This window comes from Teleopsis dalmanni, chromosome 2, assembly GCF_002237135.1.
Source record: "Teleopsis dalmanni isolate 2A chromosome 2, ASM223713v2, whole genome shotgun sequence".
Lineage (NCBI taxonomy): Eukaryota > Metazoa > Arthropoda > Insecta > Diptera > Diopsidae > Teleopsis > Teleopsis dalmanni.
In genome coordinates this window covers 7,042,894-7,060,266 of record NC_051847.1, presented here as the reverse complement: position 1 = coordinate 7,060,266, position 17,373 = coordinate 7,042,894, and the positions used below count along the sequence as shown (strand labels likewise).

At 33.8% G+C, this 17,373-nt stretch overlaps 2 protein-coding genes across 2 annotated transcripts; both read right to left on the bottom strand.

Moving 5' to 3' along the window:
- Positions 1-3,376: 3,376 nt before the first annotated feature.
- LOC119682033 (probable aconitate hydratase, mitochondrial) lies at positions 3,377-6,614 on the bottom strand. Its single transcript, XM_038095367.1, has 2 exons — positions 6,440-6,614; positions 3,377-6,139 (listed from the first exon to the last, which is right to left on the bottom strand). The coding sequence occupies exon 2, from the start codon at positions 6,126-6,128 to the stop codon at positions 3,792-3,794; it is 2,337 nt and encodes a 778-aa protein (XP_037951295.1). The 5' UTR covers positions 6,129-6,139; positions 6,440-6,614; the 3' UTR covers positions 3,377-3,791.
- An 8,253-nt stretch (positions 6,615-14,867) lies between these two features.
- LOC119684787 lies at positions 14,868-16,850 on the bottom strand. The gene has a single exon (XM_038098911.1). The coding sequence runs from the start codon at positions 16,848-16,850 to the stop codon at positions 14,868-14,870; it is 1,983 nt and encodes a 660-aa protein (XP_037954839.1).
- Positions 16,851-17,373: the final 523 nt, after the last annotated feature.

The window sequence follows — 17,373 nt, the reverse complement described above, 5'->3', positions numbered from 1 at the left end:
GCACATGAGATAGATTCCTAAATTGGTTAAACAAAGCATATGCAGTTAATATATTTTTAAATAAAACATACACAATATCGAACTATGAGATGTCGCAGAGACGTAGTATTGTAGTTAGTTAATTATAGGTATACCCTTTTATTTTTTAATTACAGTTAATGAGTTGTTTGATTTTCTTTTTTAACGAAATTAATTAAAATTATTTATAGCAATAAATTTCAAGTTTAAAGTTCTTCTTAATAGACACATATCACACGCGTTTGCAAACCTTCATATGATACTACAATATGTAGATACTTTAATTAGTTACTTTATAGTGGTCTATGTTTACCGCATTAACCGAGATTGAAGTTCTTTTTGTTTTAAACTCCATAGTATTTGGTATCATGAAACGTTAGTAACATAATTAAAATGTAACTTTAAATTAAAATTTCTACAAAGTTGATATTGTATCTTGTATCTTTTCTTTGACACTAAACTACAGTATCCGCATTTCTTATTCTGGCATTGTGACAAATGGACAGACAAACTTATTGTATACTTTGTTAAAGTTGAAGTTTGTTGATTAATGTGTCACGCAGTTTTACCCTTGACTTTAGGTGTATCTCAACCGGGAGCTTGCAATAAAACGCAGCAATGCAATATTTCAAAAACCAAAGATAATAATAAGAATAGACTGCAAAAAATGGCTGTTTGAGTTTGAAAAGTTTTATTAAGACACTTTAAGTTCCTGCACTTCTGTTAACTTATTTCAGGCAGTTAAGTAAAAGTTCCTGTGGCAATTGCAAAGTCTTAGTCTTCGCTAAGTACTCGTATTTTCACACATACGTAAAATAAAGCATTGCAGGTTCTTATCCATTATTCATATATAGTAAGATTACTGCATTTTAGATTCGTTAGTACTTTTTGTAGTTGAGATTTTATTCAGGAACCAGTTAATTTGTTTAATTTATGCTTTAATCCTTTATGCCTCATAAATGCTTCAGATCCTTTCCCATCATTCAGAAGTCAACGAGAGTTTCTTCGCAGTTTATTTTTCGCTTAAATTTTTCCGTTGTCTTAAATTTAATTCTGATTTTGACTGTCGCGTTTCTGTTTCCGTTTCCCCATTATTTTTATGAAGTTTATTATAAACTCGTCTAAAGTTTTCTTTGCAATTATGCGCCAAAATGCAAAAATCATTCCTTGAAAATTTTGAGGTTTTCTATGGGAAATGTTGCAGTTGTACGACATTTAGTTGACATTCAGCTCCAAGTTTTAGACCATTTTAATGGAAAATAATGTAGAATTTAATATCATAGTTTATAGTGGTAAAATCTTAACCGTTAAAATCGAATAAGTTTTCAACTTTGGATAATAATATTTCTAAAAATTTTGAAAGTTTTCAGATGAAAAAAAAATATCAAAAATAGCTGTTAAGTATAGTATAAAGCAGTGCAAGTATCTGTCCATTAGATAAGCTACTTTGAGAGTTTTCGCTGGCCACTTACTCGCATATGAAAGTAGATGCATTTGTCACCATTTGAAAACAAGGATTTCATTTAAGATCGAATAAAAGTAATAAAATTTATTACTGCAAAACAAAAAGTTTATGAATAAAATTTCAAACTACCATTTTTCGCTTGTAATTGGTTTCGTTGAAGTTTGTTATTTTGTTAGTAGTAAAACAATCAAAATAAATATGAACTTTGAATTTAATAAAAGACTGGAAAAGAAAAAGTGAAAAAAAATTAAAAAAGTGTAGTGTATTTATTAAAAAATACGGCAACCCTTGCGAAGTGCAACTTCACAATGTTGTCATTTATCAAAGTCAGCAAAAAGTATTTTTCAAAAAAAAATAATAAAAAACAAAAAAATGAATAAATGGAAAAATATATATTAATAAAAATAAAATGGAAAAAATATTACATCAGCAAACATTTCAATAAAAACAAACTTCTCCCACAGCAAAAGTCCTTTTTTGCGAGCAGCCGAACAACGAAACTCAAAGGTGGAAGTTGCAGGAATTCCATGTTGCACGCAAATCAATGTTAAACGTAAATAAAGGATACGCTAGGAAACTAAATATTAAATGAAATAAAATGTTTTAGAGCATGAAATCGAATTTAAGCCAGAAAGCATTCTTCCATTGCCTACCATACGGTTGACACATAGGAACCCAACTTGTCATATTTTTTGGATTAAGGATAGATATATACGTATACTAATATATATTTGGTTTTAAATAAAATCGAAAAGTACATACAGGTCTTAATAATCATTATTTTTTTTTGAAAATTCATAACATAAATATAATATACCTACAAACATTTATAAGATTCAGTAATAAAAACCATTAACCGTTTCTGTAAGGTTCTATGAGATCTTGATATGTGTCTGATGTTCCCACTACCATTTTCGATTATCGGTTATAAAGAAGTTATTGCATTGTGCCCGATTAATGTTTTCAAAATAATTATCATCGTCGGTCTAACAACAGCCGTTTGATCTTGGTTTCAATTACAAGCTGATGTCATCGAATTGGTCACCCTTAGGCTTCAGGCGTCCTGATGCACACTGTTCTACTAGCGCAAAAACATTGTGCTTCGCTGTCACATACCAAATAATCAGCCAAAAAAGGTTTGATCATCCAAGAAAATAAGTCCCCTTTAAACATTTTCATTCAAGGGTATGGGCACATTAATCCGCAACTTCCTTTATATTAAAAATGGAAAATGGTTGTGTTAACTTCACACCTAAATAACAAATACTTTTTTAAGTAGTATCTTATTTTAGAGACTACTTGTGCTATATTAAAGCACAATTATCTTAAAAATCTAAAGTTGAAAGCTTTAAATACTCAAAAACACCTCAACTACAAATATCTCTAGTATTATTATGAGGAGAAAAAAATTCCACAATCTTAAAATCTATTGTATACCCTTCATGCGTTTCTGTGTCTCTTTGAGTCGCATTAATGTTTCTTTAATTTAAGTAGTAGTACGGAACATCTTTTCAGTAAGTGCTTCAAGATCGCCTTTTCCTCTAAGAAAAACAATTATTAACTGTTAAACATTAAATATAAAACCAATTCCTTATTTTTAGGTGAAAACTCAATCCTGTTACTGAAATTCCTGTTATGTTATTGATCAATTATTTGCAAAGTTCAAACAGTTATTTTGTTTGTGATAAAACTGGAATGTTTGCTTAGTATAGCGTTTTTTCTTTCCCTCATTTCTAGGTAACAAAATATTGTACTGATACGTTTTGGGCCTGTACAGAATGCACTGCTTCCTTCTTTGCAAAATTGTCTACCGTTCGCTATCCTTTAATCCAAACAATCCAGGAATTCAACAAATAAATTCCAACAAAATAAACCACGGTTGCTTAATTTGGACAATTTTTATTAACTTCATAATGCTACTTTTAATTATAATTATAATTTTTATGTGTTATGACCAGAACTCTATTTCGATAAAAAAAGGTGTAATAGTAAAACGTTTCAATTGGCATATTCAAAAATTTAATTTTTAATCAAGTCAGTTCTTGGGCTGACCTTCTGGTACTGCGAAATATCCTTTGTCAGTTGTCTTTAGCAAAAACACAGTAGATATTTCAGAAGAACACTTATGTTGCTGAATGGACTTAAGTAGCCTAATTACTGCCTGACACTTAATGCCTGTTGTAATATTAATATGATGGAACAATTCTCATCCTTATGTACAAAAAGGAAATACATTTATTTATCCAAAATTTATCACAAGGATATCATCAAAACAGTTTGTGTAGAGTAAATGATATTAATTTTGATTCTACTTTTTAGACGATGACGCTTTCATGAAATTAAGTGCACTTCCCGCAAAAAACCATTTGATTTGGGGTTCATTCATCGTATGATTTAATTGTACTTTTTCTGACTTACCATCGGTCTTAATTTCACACTCAATAGGTTTTCCTGGAGACATGTCTTTTAAGCCAAGTAAAGATATTTTACTTGTCGGTTGCACCTTATCATAGTCAGAAGCATTTTGGAAAGTTAATGGCAACATGCCCTGTTTTTTTAAATTCGTTTCATGTATGCGAGCGAAGGACTTCACAATAACAGCACGACCACCTAAGTGTCTTGGTTCAAGTGCAGCATGTTCACGTGAGGAGCCTTCTCCATAGTTGTCGTCACCGATAGCCACCCATTTTATTTTGTTAGCCTTGTAGTCACGTGCTACATCCGGCACAGCACCCCATTCGCCAGTTCGTTGATTCTTGATCTTATTCAATTCATTATTTTCTATATTAATAGCTCCAATAAAGAGATTATTTGATATATTGTCTAAGTGGCCACGAAACTTAAGCCAAGGCCCAGCAGCTGATATATGATCAGTAGTACATTTGCCTTTGACCTTGATAAGTACGGTCATATCAATCAAATCATTACCGTCCCATTTATCAAACGGTTGAAGCAATTGCAAACGTTGACTTTTGGGATCAATATCCACATTTATACCGCTCCCATCAGCGGGTGGTTCTTTGTATGTGTCCACGCCGGGATCAAACCCCTTTGCAGGCAATTCTTCACCATGGGGTGCTTTTAACTTAAATTTTGAGCCGTCTTTACCTGTGAGTTCGTCTTTAATGGGATTGAAATCTAGACGGCCAGCGATGGATAACGCTGTTACAAGTTCTGGACTTGTCACGAATGCATGTGTAGCAGGATTGGCATCATTGCGTCCAGTAAAATTGCGATTATATGAGGTAACTATAGTGTTTTTCTCACCTTTTTTCACATCCTTGCGATCCCACTGTCCAATACAAGGACCACACGCATTTGCCAAAACCGTCCCACCAAAATCAGTTAGTACCTTAGATATACCATCTCGTTCTATTGTGGCACGTATCTGCTCTGAGCCAGGAGTTACATTGAATTTTATTTTTGATTTCAGGCCATGTGCCATTGCATCTTTAGCAATGCTGGCACAACGTCCCATGTCTTCATACGATGAATTGGTACATGATCCAATTAGGCCAACTTTAATATCCATTGGATAACCATTTTTTTTGGAATTCTCACCAAGCTTACTTATAGGGTGCGCCAGGTCTGGTGTGAACGGTCCATTGACATGAGGTTCCAGTTTGCTCAAATCGATTTCAATCAATTGATCATACTCAGCTTCTTTATCAGCCGAAAATAATGTATTTTTGTATTTTTCTGCTTCTTCGGCAATTTTAGCACGGCCTGTGGCTTTCAAATACTTACTCATACGATCATTAAAGGGAAACAACGATGTGGTGGCACCAATTTCTGCTCCCATATTACATATGGTACCCATCCCAGTGCAAGATATAGATTCAATTCCTTTTCCATGATATTCTATAATCGCACCTGTACCACCTTTCACTGTAAGTATGTCAGCTACTTTTAATATAACATCCTTTGGAGATGTCCAGCCGCTGAATTTGCCAGTTAAAAGTACGCCAATCACTAGTGGGCACTTAAGTTCCCAAGGAATATTGGCCATTACATCCACTGCATCAGCACCACCGACACCTATACATAAGCCACCCAGACCACCACCATTCGGTGTGTGTGAATCAGTGCCAATCATAAGCAGCCCTGGAAAGGCATAATTCTCTAAAATAATTTGATGTATAATGCCACTACCTGGCTTCCAGAAACCCAATCCATATTTTTCACAAGTACTTGCTAAGAATTTATATACCTCTGCATTCAAATCATTGGCGCGTTTTAAATCTTCTTTAGCTCCAATTTGTGCTTCAATCAAGTGATCACAGTGCACGGTAGATGGTACTGCAACTTTTTTCAACCCTGATGAAATGAACTGCAGCAAAGCCATTTGAGCTGTCGCATCTTGCATAGCCACACGATCAGGGCGGAGATTAAGATAGGAAACACCACGTTTAAGGTTTCCATCTTCTGGTTTATCCAAATGAGAGTAAAGTATTTTTTCAGAAAGTGTTAAAGGACGTTTCAATTGACTGTAAACTATATCCAATTTTTTTGAAAGGTTTTCATAAGGCAGATAAATATTCTTATCAAATTTTGAAATCTGTACTTTCTCTAACGTCATGGCACTGATGTGAAATTTACGATGAAAGATAATTTTGCATAACGTGGATTTCAAAAGTTGTAGCATTCTTAACTTGTCTAGGTGGATTGAATTAATTAAAAGATATAATAAATATATATTAAATATTAAAAGTGAAGAGAAAAAATGTAAAACTTTCATAATACAAAAATTTTTAAAAAAAAAATTTTTTAAATTTTGACATTACTTTGTCAAGAAAACATTTTTATTTAAAATTTTATAATCGAATATTATTTTGTTTCACTTGTCAAATTGACGATTGTCAAATTGACGAAATAATCTGCTTTATATAAAAAATTTAGAAATCGAAGGAACTTTAAAATATGTAGTAGGAAATACTGACATAGGTATATACCTACCATACTTCGTTATTTCACCACATTTAAGAAAATTTTGCTCCACATTCTGAAACTCTATGAACTGATAATCTTTTTAAAGGATAATTGTAGTTGAAGTGATTTCGAACTACCGGGCGATTTAATTTACAGATTTTGATGAATTTCGATGTGCTGAGAAACTTTTTCGAATAATTAAAATGTCAATATAAAATCGTTTTTAAGATGTCAGACTTTCTTGACTGATATTAAAATTATTTGTTGGCAGTGCTATTAGAGCAGTGTTGACACTATATAAAAACTATAAACGCCATCTGGCGGCAAGTAATGCATGCAATTTTGCATTGATTGTACAAATGACAATTAAGTAATCAGATGCCACATTGACTACTTGGTGTTATTTATGCAAATTTACGAGTGAATATATTTCTCTAAATAATATCTATAATATCTCTCGAAATAAGCTATATTCATACATAGATTAGTGGAAATATTATAATAATTATAATTATTATAATTAATTATAATTACGAGTATTCGAGGAATAGATCTTATTTTAGAAGGTAAGGTATTAACCTGTTAGATTGATGCTAGCAATATACTTAGGCCTATTGTATTCTATTGTATTCTTGTATAAATTGTAAAGGGTTCAAAATCATTTCAAACTTTTAATGAAGCCCAACAAGAGGAGGCGTTGCAGACGAATCCTTTAAAAAATAAGTTCCTTTAAATTATTAGCGAAACTTGTTTATTATTTTTAAAATTAATTTAACTGAATTGACTTTAATTTATTGGAATTAAAAAACTTTTCCATGAAAGTTCTTTGCTACCGAATAAAGTGCAATTCCATTATTTTAAATTTAAAGTTGAGTTCAACTTTCGGTGTGAATGAAATTTAATCATCAGTAACAAATCTCATTTAAAAATGAATGCTTCATATGAGTAAGTTTATTATTGCTCTAAAGTTACACGAGTATGCATAGATATAAATTTGTTCATATGCGAAGAGAAATCTAATGTGAAAAAATTGGTTTAGCAGTGCGAAGTCGAGAAAGAAATAAACTTGTAGTAAAAAATTTATGACATTTTATTTCCTGTATCCTATATCCTGTGTGCAAGTAGTACTTATAGTCGTACTCAGGCAGTGTAAAAGGGTTAGCACATGAATAACGAAAAACATTGGTACTTGGTGGCGGTTAAGTTTTGACGATGATGACATGACCAAAAACGAACTTGAGGAAGAGTGACATAGTCTCACTCTAAACATGAAATGCGGAGTTATAAAATTCAAGTACATAAAATCTTAAACTTTATGACTTACTATATAAAAGTCAACATTAAATTTTGAGAGAGATTGTTGGATTAAAAATTTGAATCAAATAGTGTTGTAAGTTCAACGCTAAAACAACCTCACTTTATTCTACTAAAACTATATAGAAAGAAATGAAGAGCATAGATACATGTAAATTAAATAATAACGAAAAGTAAGGATATTTCATGTTGAGGGAGACTTACCATATATCAGTCAAGGGGTAGGTGCCCAGATATTCAGTACAAAATGAAATATGTTCCTCACTAACTTTTGCGAACGAGTTTATCGTAATCGCGACTGTGTAATGGAATATCGATATAGATAATAATACTTCTGTAAGAGGTTTATAGATCATTGTAGAAATTAGAGCTGCAGTAAGAGAATTCCATGAATATGATATCAAGCATTGATCCTCATAAGTGTAAGTTTAATATCGCTTGGCAAGAGTTACACATCAATAGTGTTATTGTTATTGCAGTAATATTTGCTGTCAGACTGTTACTGTAGTTAATGGTTGGATGAAATGGTATCCGTAGCAAGTGATCACGACGGCGAAAAGAATACTGCTAAGCGAGAGTTAAGAGATACAAGTCAATTGTACTGTTGGAATAAAATTTGCTGTGAGACTTGCGCTGTAGTTGATGGTTAGTTCATTGGTTTTAGTGGCGACAAAGCCTCCTTCGTAGTTTTTGTGAAATCTACTGTTGGAATTTCTTTGTGGGATTGTGTTTTAAACAATCACGGAAAATTTCTCCTCAGATGTATAAATTTTTTCTGTTTAGAACACGCTGATGAATGATGATGACGACCAATAAGAAAAGTGTGTACTCAAGAGGAGGTCGAAGATATTTCTCAAAACAAAAATATTTGACTTTGATCTAAGTTGGTGCGGAGTTGCGAAGGGTATTTTTCGAACCCAGTGGGCCTGAATATGACATTCTGATATTGAACGCTAGAAACGCGATAGTGTTTCGGACAAAGTACAACCTCAAGGTACTGAGGTAAAAATTAATCGTAAATGTATTAAAAGATCTTATTCGGTCTAGACGTTTATTTGTTGTTTATTATTTATTCGATTTGGAGTTCATCAGCATCTCTACTCTATGTTGTGAGTGGGCTTGTTAACGTCTCGTTGAAAATAACTTTTAACGGTTGTTAGGTTGGGACGAATCTTTAGCAGGTCTAATATTGAATTGAGATGGTTATATCTTTTATCGAAGAGTTTCAGTACGTTGTCATCAAATATTTTTCAACTATAACAATCTGAAGGTTCTATAAAGATTCGTAATTCTGATGTACCAGAAACATTCACTATTATTTTCAACGTTATGTTTAGCAGATTTGCAGTAAAATGATAGACTTTCATATAAAAACTTCAGTGCAATATGTATTATTATAATTTTTTAACTGAAGTGTAAATAAATTTCATATTTCATATTTCATTTTTTTGCATGTAATTTAAATAATATTATAAAATTTTAATTTTTATCATTTTCTTTTTTCTTGCAGGCCTCGCAACTTGCCAGCGTGGTAAGTACTTCTCACATATTTTTGCTGTGCGATTGACACATCTTGAATACACTGTATTTTCGCATATCAGATCATTGTTCGACAACATCTTTACACAGTTTTACATAATTTAACAGAGTTTAACCCATAAGCAGCAGGCACAATTAAATTTAAATTTACAACTGCCAACTCAGACGGATACTTGAAATCACACACGTGTTTACATATCAGGAAATCGACTGGTACTTCGTATTTGCCCATATTATGTAGTGCAGTTTTTCCTGCGACCTGCCAGGCGCTGAACGCTTGAGTCTTGTATTCTGGAATTTTTGCATTTTTCCATTATTATTAAATATTTTTATTTTTTTCCATTCTTCTGGCTTTTTTTGTATTTTTTTATATGATAAAATGAAATTGAAATATTTCACTTTGGCAGCAAACTGAGTTGACAGGGTCGTCTTCGGTTCGGTTCGCTCGCCTGCACTTCATCCGTTGATTTCATAATTCACTCATTCAAGCGCTTCCTTCCGTACGCCAGGATAACATCAACATAAATTCATCGTTTTCCTGGATTTATATACGTAATGCACTCACTGCATGCATATTTTTTCATACTTTTATTTGCTTATTCAAATAAATATTCTTACATTTCTGTATTGTAAACTGAAGTGTGAGTCAGGATATGCCGGAATTTACAGCGATACGTGTTTAAATAAGTTGCCTTTCCGTATCGACAGTAATGCGATTTTGTTGTCTGCATTTTTCTTCCTTCTTTTTCGATGTTTTGCAATGTTTTAAGAAAAACATTTTTCACAAATTGAAATCTTTTTTATTTACTCTAATTTGTAAACGCAAGAAAATTGCATTGCGGAACTGTTAAAATATTATCTAGTTCAATTTGTTGTATATTACTTATATATCTGCAGTGGGGTCTCTTCATTTTGCTTATCATCGAGTAGAGTTTTTACACTCCAGGTAAAAAAAGGAACTTTTGGAAATAATAAATTAAATCTTATATATAACAGAACATTCGCAATCTCTTGACGAATTTTGCTATTAATTAGGATAAATTTGTAGAGATTGAAAATAGGCTACTTACTATCGTATCTGACGATATCTACTCAATGATTCTCCACTTTACTCAATAATTTTAGCAACAAAGCCTCTTTGATATATTAATTTCAATGTTTATCTAACATATCATTTCTACAGAAAGTAGAACGATTTATATTTGGTCTCAAAACAAGCTACATTATCAGTAACCAATACTTTATTGGAAGTAAACCCATCTCTTGGGGTATTTTTAAAGTTCAGTTCAGTTCAGTTTGTTTTGCAAACTAGTAGTAGTTGCTGTAAATCGGAATTTAAAGATCAAATACTGCAAATATTACTATGCTGCGATCAATTTACGACATAATGCATATCTGAATGGGAGAAAAGAGATTACGTTCTTCAAAGTCACAGAATAGTTTAGGTCCTACAAGCATTAAGGCTGCCACATTTTTTTTTGACAAGTTTGTTCGTAACTACGTTGGCCTAAATTTCAACGTGACCCGCAACTTTCAGATTCTTTATTTGATTGTTTTAGCCAAGGATATTCAACTTTCCGCGATAACCTGCATCAGTCTTAAAATCAGCTGATGAGAATTGACTGCGTTTATTGCATCCTAGCTATCAGTAAGTTCATTTGAGCACAACATTATTAAATGTGCGTTCTAGATAGTATTTATACTTCGTTCTAAGAGAGACGTCTTAAAATTGAATATGTATAAATCCGTAACAAAGTTTTTCAAAAGTTGAAGATTTCGTGCTAAAAATCTCAATTCATTTATAGTACTTGATATTTCATTTGTAATTGTTCTACGCCATTTTTTGGTCGTCTTCTATTTCTGTAGCCTTGAGGGTTCCAGGACACTTTTTCCATTGATTTTTGGCCAGTGCTGCGCCATAGTTGACCATTTGTGTTCATTCTGGGGTACAAGATTCTTACCGAATGCCTCGGTAAATATCTAAAAGGGAATCCTCTCCTCATCTATAAGACTTTTTTTGCGTCCATTGGAGAACAAATTTATATTTTATTGGTTTTGATTATATTTTTCTCTTTTACTTAGTGCTGTTGACTGGCACTTTGTCTTTTGCTTATATTAAAGTATTTATTTCAGCTACGTTGAGCACTGACTATTTAAGTGAGTTAAGTAAAGTTTTCTATTTTATAATTTATGTAAATTTAAATTGTAAAAAAAGACATTATTATGTTGAGGCTAGTTGAGTCTGTGCCCTTAAGCACTTCTACTCTCTATTAACTGCGAGGTATCTGCAAAACACCTCTTTACACCCTGACTGGTTTATTATTAATCACTTCATCAGATTAAGCAATAATTGACCTCAGATCTGCATACCTCCCCGAGGAGCCTGTAACCAATCTGAGATTCGATAACGTTTTGGCCATGTGTTATTTAATGACCTTAAATTTTAATTTTAATTATTAATGATTTAATAACTAATGTAAATGAAATTGAGAATATTTGTGTATCTCAATGTAAATATATATAATTAACAATATTTTTGTTGTTGTTATTAAATTCATCTCCTTGAATTATAATGTTTTAAAATATTATACAAATAAATTCCACATGAATTCCTATTATATTTGACAACAAATAAATTTTAACAACATCTATAATTATTTTGTGGATTTTTATATGAAAGGGCATAAATATTAATTACTTGAAATGTATATAAAAATGTTGCCATTGAAATGAAATTGCGACCGTTGCCGTGTATAAAATCGTAATTATGAGCGTTAAAAACTGGCATAAAAAATCGTTACGTTTACTGCGAAAACATAAAACTTTCATGTTTTTTTTGCAGTGTTTTCTGCAAACTTGGACATAAAATCTTCTGACTGAACACTGAAGCGCTGCTCTCAAGTCAAGAGGTGCTCCAAGGACGTGAATTACGATTTTTATTATGGTTTGGCATTTTTGTTGGTGGCAGTAATATTTATAACTTAAGTTCAAAAATATATACAAAAATATTTCTCTTATAAACATTTTCTTTTCTCCTTTTTTTAATAAACAAAAAGGCATTGAAATTTTGTTTGAAAAAATGCAAAACAAAAAAAAGCAATGTTTAAACGAAAAGGCTCATCTAAATAGAAATCGGGGGGAAAAACGTGAAAAATGTGCAAAAAGTGAAAAAATAAAAATGAGAAGAAAGTGAGGAAAGTGAGGAAAAAAGTAGTAAAGGAAATTGATATAACAAGCAAACGAAAGCAAATTTGCCAGGGTAACAAACATGAAATAAATTGGGCGTCGAGTAGTTCTCAATGAAACGGAAAAGGAAAATGGGTTTTTTAAATGCTGACGAAATACGAAATCCAAAAGAAAACAAACTCAAGTTATAAAAAAAAAATGAAAAAAAAATATAAAATAGAATAAGAAAAACTGAACAATAAAACACGCAAAATCAGTGCTGCGAATGCACTTAACCATATTGAGGAATTTATGGACAGACGAGAAGGACGAAGAAGATTGAGAAAAGAAATAAAAATGGCACTATTATGTTCAATAAATATTGTTCAAACAGCAATATTTAGAAAATAAAAAGAGTCTGTAGAGCTCATATTCTAGTATTCCATAAAAATATTATTATTCTTGTTGTGGAACTACAAGTAAATCAATGCATCTCAATCTAATATAATTTTTTATTGCCGTTAGATCAAAACATCATATTTCACCCAAAATAGATGCATAACAATAATAACAAAGGACATCTGTTTTATGTTAATGTTTATATATATACAAAAAATATAGTAGTATATTATTAGAAGTATTCGATTGTGAAAAATAAAAAGTGTCCAATGATAGCTTGAAAAGGAAATAGCACTTCGAACAGATATTTTTTAAGAGTATTGCAGTTTTTTAAATATCTCGGACTATCTTAAAATTAGTCCTATGATAAATTTAATCTTCTTCTTGAAGATAATCTTCCTCGAACTTATGTCGTATCACATAAAATCGACTGCGTATCTTTTGAGTTAGGTGTTAAGCGTTCATACCTCCTTTTTGGTGGACATCTTTCAGACCGCTGGGTCTTTACAGTTTCAATCATTGCTGATTTGTCATGAAGTTATCTGGCATTCCACTTTGTATTGTGTATTATATATAGTATTGTGATGAATATGTCGTCATATTTTGTAGTTGCTCATTATGTCTTAATGAGTAATCTTGTATAGTTTAGCTCTGGTTACGATATTATATATCAGCACTGATTGCACGCAAGACTGGTATATAAGTATTTGTAGTTCAATTTTTGTCGAGCCGAAAAGAATCGTGTTTGGGTTTACGTACCTCTAGGAAGCTGATTAAATCTGATATACTATGTTTTCAGTCTAACAGATGAATTTGGTAATCTTGTATAGTTCTTTTCAGTCTAACAGATAAAGTTAGTGAAAAAATACAAGAGTTTTTGTATTTTTGAAGTTATGAAAAACGAAAGTTACAACGAAAGTATTTTATTCAAAATAATTACACTTTATTTAAGAAATTAAAATTTTAATAAATCGAAAATCGAAAATAAAACGCGTGCTGTTCACTTGGGACTTGAAATGCAAGAGAGAGAATCAAAAAACCCAGTTCAGTCTGGGAGCTAAAAAACTGTATAAAATTAAAGTTGTTGTTTTTTTTAAGATTACCGTATGTAATGTGCAAGGTTGACGAAAGTCAACATTGGGTTGCATATTAACAATAAAAATGAGCAGCACGCGTTTTATTTTAACTACTTTAAACAAAAAATGCAATATAAAAATGAAAACATTCAACACCGGCCGCGTTGAAGCACTCTTATGTGTTCAATTTTCCGGGAGCACCGCCAATTTATGTACTGGACGTCTCACAATCCCGTTGCTGGTATTGACGTCAACGACCCTGACCTTATTGTCGCGACCTTCCACCCTTCCGAGCTTCCACTGGTGAGAGGGAAGGTTCTCTTCTTGGACGACGACTAGTCGGCCGACTGCGAGATTCGGCTGCTCGAACACCCACTTGTTCTTGGGCTGCAGCTGTAGGATGTAATCTTTCGACCAGGCCTGCCAAAACCTCCGTTTGAGCTCGCATAACAGACGCCAACGTTTCAAAGTGGTCAATTTGTTGTCGGAGACGCCTTGCGCGGATTCTTGCGGCAGCGTGTGGAGAGTACCTCCTATCAACAGGTGTGCTGGTGTTAGCGCCTCTTTGTCGTTCGGGTCTTGACTCAATGGACTGAGTGGCCGAGAATTTAGCAGGGCTTCTACCTCTACGAGCACTGTTTGCAGTTCTTCGCTGGTAAGAAGCGCACTGTTGGTTGTTCGTTGTATGTGGTGTTTTGCCGACTTTACCGCCGCTTCCCATAATCCTCCGAAATGAGGTGCCCTGGGTGGTATGAAGACAAACTCTATGCCCCTTTGTGCAGCATAGTATGCCAGATCGTCCTTGTGCTCTCGAAACGCCTCTATCAGCTCTCTCAGCTTGCGATCGGCACCTACAAAATTTGTCGCATTGTCGCAATAGATTTTTTCTGGGAGTCCTCGTCTTCCGGCAAACCTTTTAAGACAAAAAATAAAACAGTTAGTTGTCAGATCTGTTACAAGTTCTAAATGTATAGCCTTTGACGTGAAACAAACACTGCGATATACATTTTAACTGGTGGTCGACCACGAATTTTCAAAGTGGTGTATACAGGCCCACAAAAATCGACACCGCTAATTAAAAAGGGTCGTAGTGCCTTTAACCGATCTGCAGGTAAGTTTCCCATTACTTGGGTCAACAGCTTAGGTTTGTATCGAAAACAATGTATGCATGCTCTTACGGTTTTACTGCATGCCTTGCTTGAATTTATGACCCAAATTTTTTCACGAAGCAGCACTTCTAAGGCTTTTGGACCAGCATGACAATTGGTTGTATGGAGAAATCGTAAATAAATCTCGACAAAATGCAATTTTTTAGGTAACAGCAAGGGAAATTTTGAATCATAAGACAGTGGTGCGTTTAGTAGACGACCTCCTACACGAAGCAAATTGCATGTTCGAGAACCATCTTGGACTGTATGAATGAATGGAGTTAGTTTTTGAATGCTGACTGGTAATTTATGCGACTTCTTCATTTTTTCGATTTCTTCCTTGAATTCGTGATTTTGAATAAATTCAACGATTTTCAAGAATGCCCAATTAAGCTCCTTTGATGTCGGAATAAGAGCGTTGGCTCTCTCATTTTTCTTAGTGATAAAACGTAGAATGTACGCGAAAATTCTCAGCAGTCTTGGGTAAGATGATTGGCTACAGATTAGTTTTGAAATGACATTAGTTTCAATTTCAACTGCTAAAAGTCCGACCTTGACCTTTCGTTTCTCTAAACTTTTCTCATCTGTTGATAGTGGAAAATGACTATTTTTTGGCCAGTTAGTGGCATCTTGAAGCAAATATGATGGACCACGAAACCAAATTGAGTGAATCAACTCATCTACATCACATCCTCTGGAGACTAAGTCTGCAGGATTTAGCTTTGATGGAACGTGTCTCCAAAGAACTTCGCTCGTCCATTCTTGGATCTCTGCAACTCTGTTTGCTACAAATGTTGCTAAAGTAGATGGGTGAGTTTTAATCCAATGAAGTGTAATTTCAGAGTCCGTCCAAAAATAAACATTCCCGATTTCGCAAGTAATCAACTGCTGAATTCGAGACCATAGTTTAGCCAATAAATGAGCGGCACACAGCTCTAATCTGGGTAATGATTTTGTGCTTAAAGGAGCAACCTTAGATTTGGCAGTTAACAATTCAGAATGAATCCCATTCGAATCATGAATTCGGACGTAGATGCAACAGCCGTACGCTCTCATTGACGCATCGGCGAAACCGTGAATATCGCATTTTATATTTGAATGAATATGAACATACCGCGGAATGGAAATAGAGTCCATCTGAGTCAGGTTGCTTTTAAATGCTTGCCAGCTAGAATCGAGATGCATAGGAATTGACTCATCCCAGTCAAGCTTCTGAAGCCAAAGTTCTTGCAATAAAATTTTTGCCTTAGTCACTATTGGGCATACTAGTCCGAGGGGATCGAAGAGTCGAGCTGATACTGATAGTATGTTTCTTTTTGTTGCTCGCAAGTCATGAAACTTTTCGTCTACATGGAACTTAAGCGTATCATTTTGGGGAATCCAGTGTATACCTAGCGCCTTTGTGGAATCAGTATTATTAACATTTAGAAAGAAGTCTGACGAGTCATACGTTTTATGGTTTGAAAACCATTTCGCTAATTTAAGTCCAGCCGCATCAAGAATTTCAGTACATTGGGTACGAATTGTTTCCAGTTCCTTCAGACTGTCAGCTCCAGTCAATAGGTCATCGACATAGAAGTCATGTCGGATAACCCTTGCTCCAACTGAATGAGAATTCTTGTACAGGTCACTTAAGTAGTTTAGGAAAGGAGCAGGTGACGTACCATATGTCACTGTGTTCAGTTTATAAACGCTAATCTGATCCGTAGGTTTTTTCCTCCAGAGAATAAGCTTGAAATTGCGATCTGCCTCGTCAACTTCGATTTGACGGTACATTTTTGTAATGTCAGCAGTCATCGCGTATTTGTGCATACGAAAGCGAAGTAGGATTGAATACAATTCTTCTTGTACCGTTGGACCAACCATTAGAATGTCGTTCAACGACACTTGTGAAGATGTTCGGCATGAAGCATCGAACACGACGCGAAGTTTTGTCGAGGTACTCTGAGGTCGCAACACACACTGATGCGGTATATAGTAATGAGGTGTCGAAGAAAAGTTGTCAGTAGTTAATGTCATGTGACCTAAGTCACGATACTCTGCCATAAACTCCATATACAGCTTCTGAAGCATACAGTCTTTCGACAACCTGCGTTCCAGTGAGAGAAAACGATTTTTTGCTGTTTCATATGACTGACCTAGAAGGTTGGGGTTGGACTTGAAAGGAAGCTGCACCTTAAGCCTCCCTGAAGGTAAGCGTAAAATTGTGTTGAGAAACATGGTCTCACAGTGTTGTTGTTCTATTGTGTATTTTTTGACAGTGAGCTCCTTGGGAATTTCTTCCAATTCCCAGAATTTTTTCACAAGAGAGTTTAAGCAG

Excerpts from the sequence above, each read along its gene's own strand:
- LOC119682033 (XM_038095367.1), bottom strand. The coding sequence starts at position 6,128 with ATGCTACAACTTTTGAAATCCACGTTATGCAAAATTATCTTTCATCGT.
- LOC119684787 (XM_038098911.1), bottom strand. The coding sequence starts at position 16,850 with ATGACTGCTGACATTACAAAAATGTACCGTCAAATCGAAGTTGACGAG.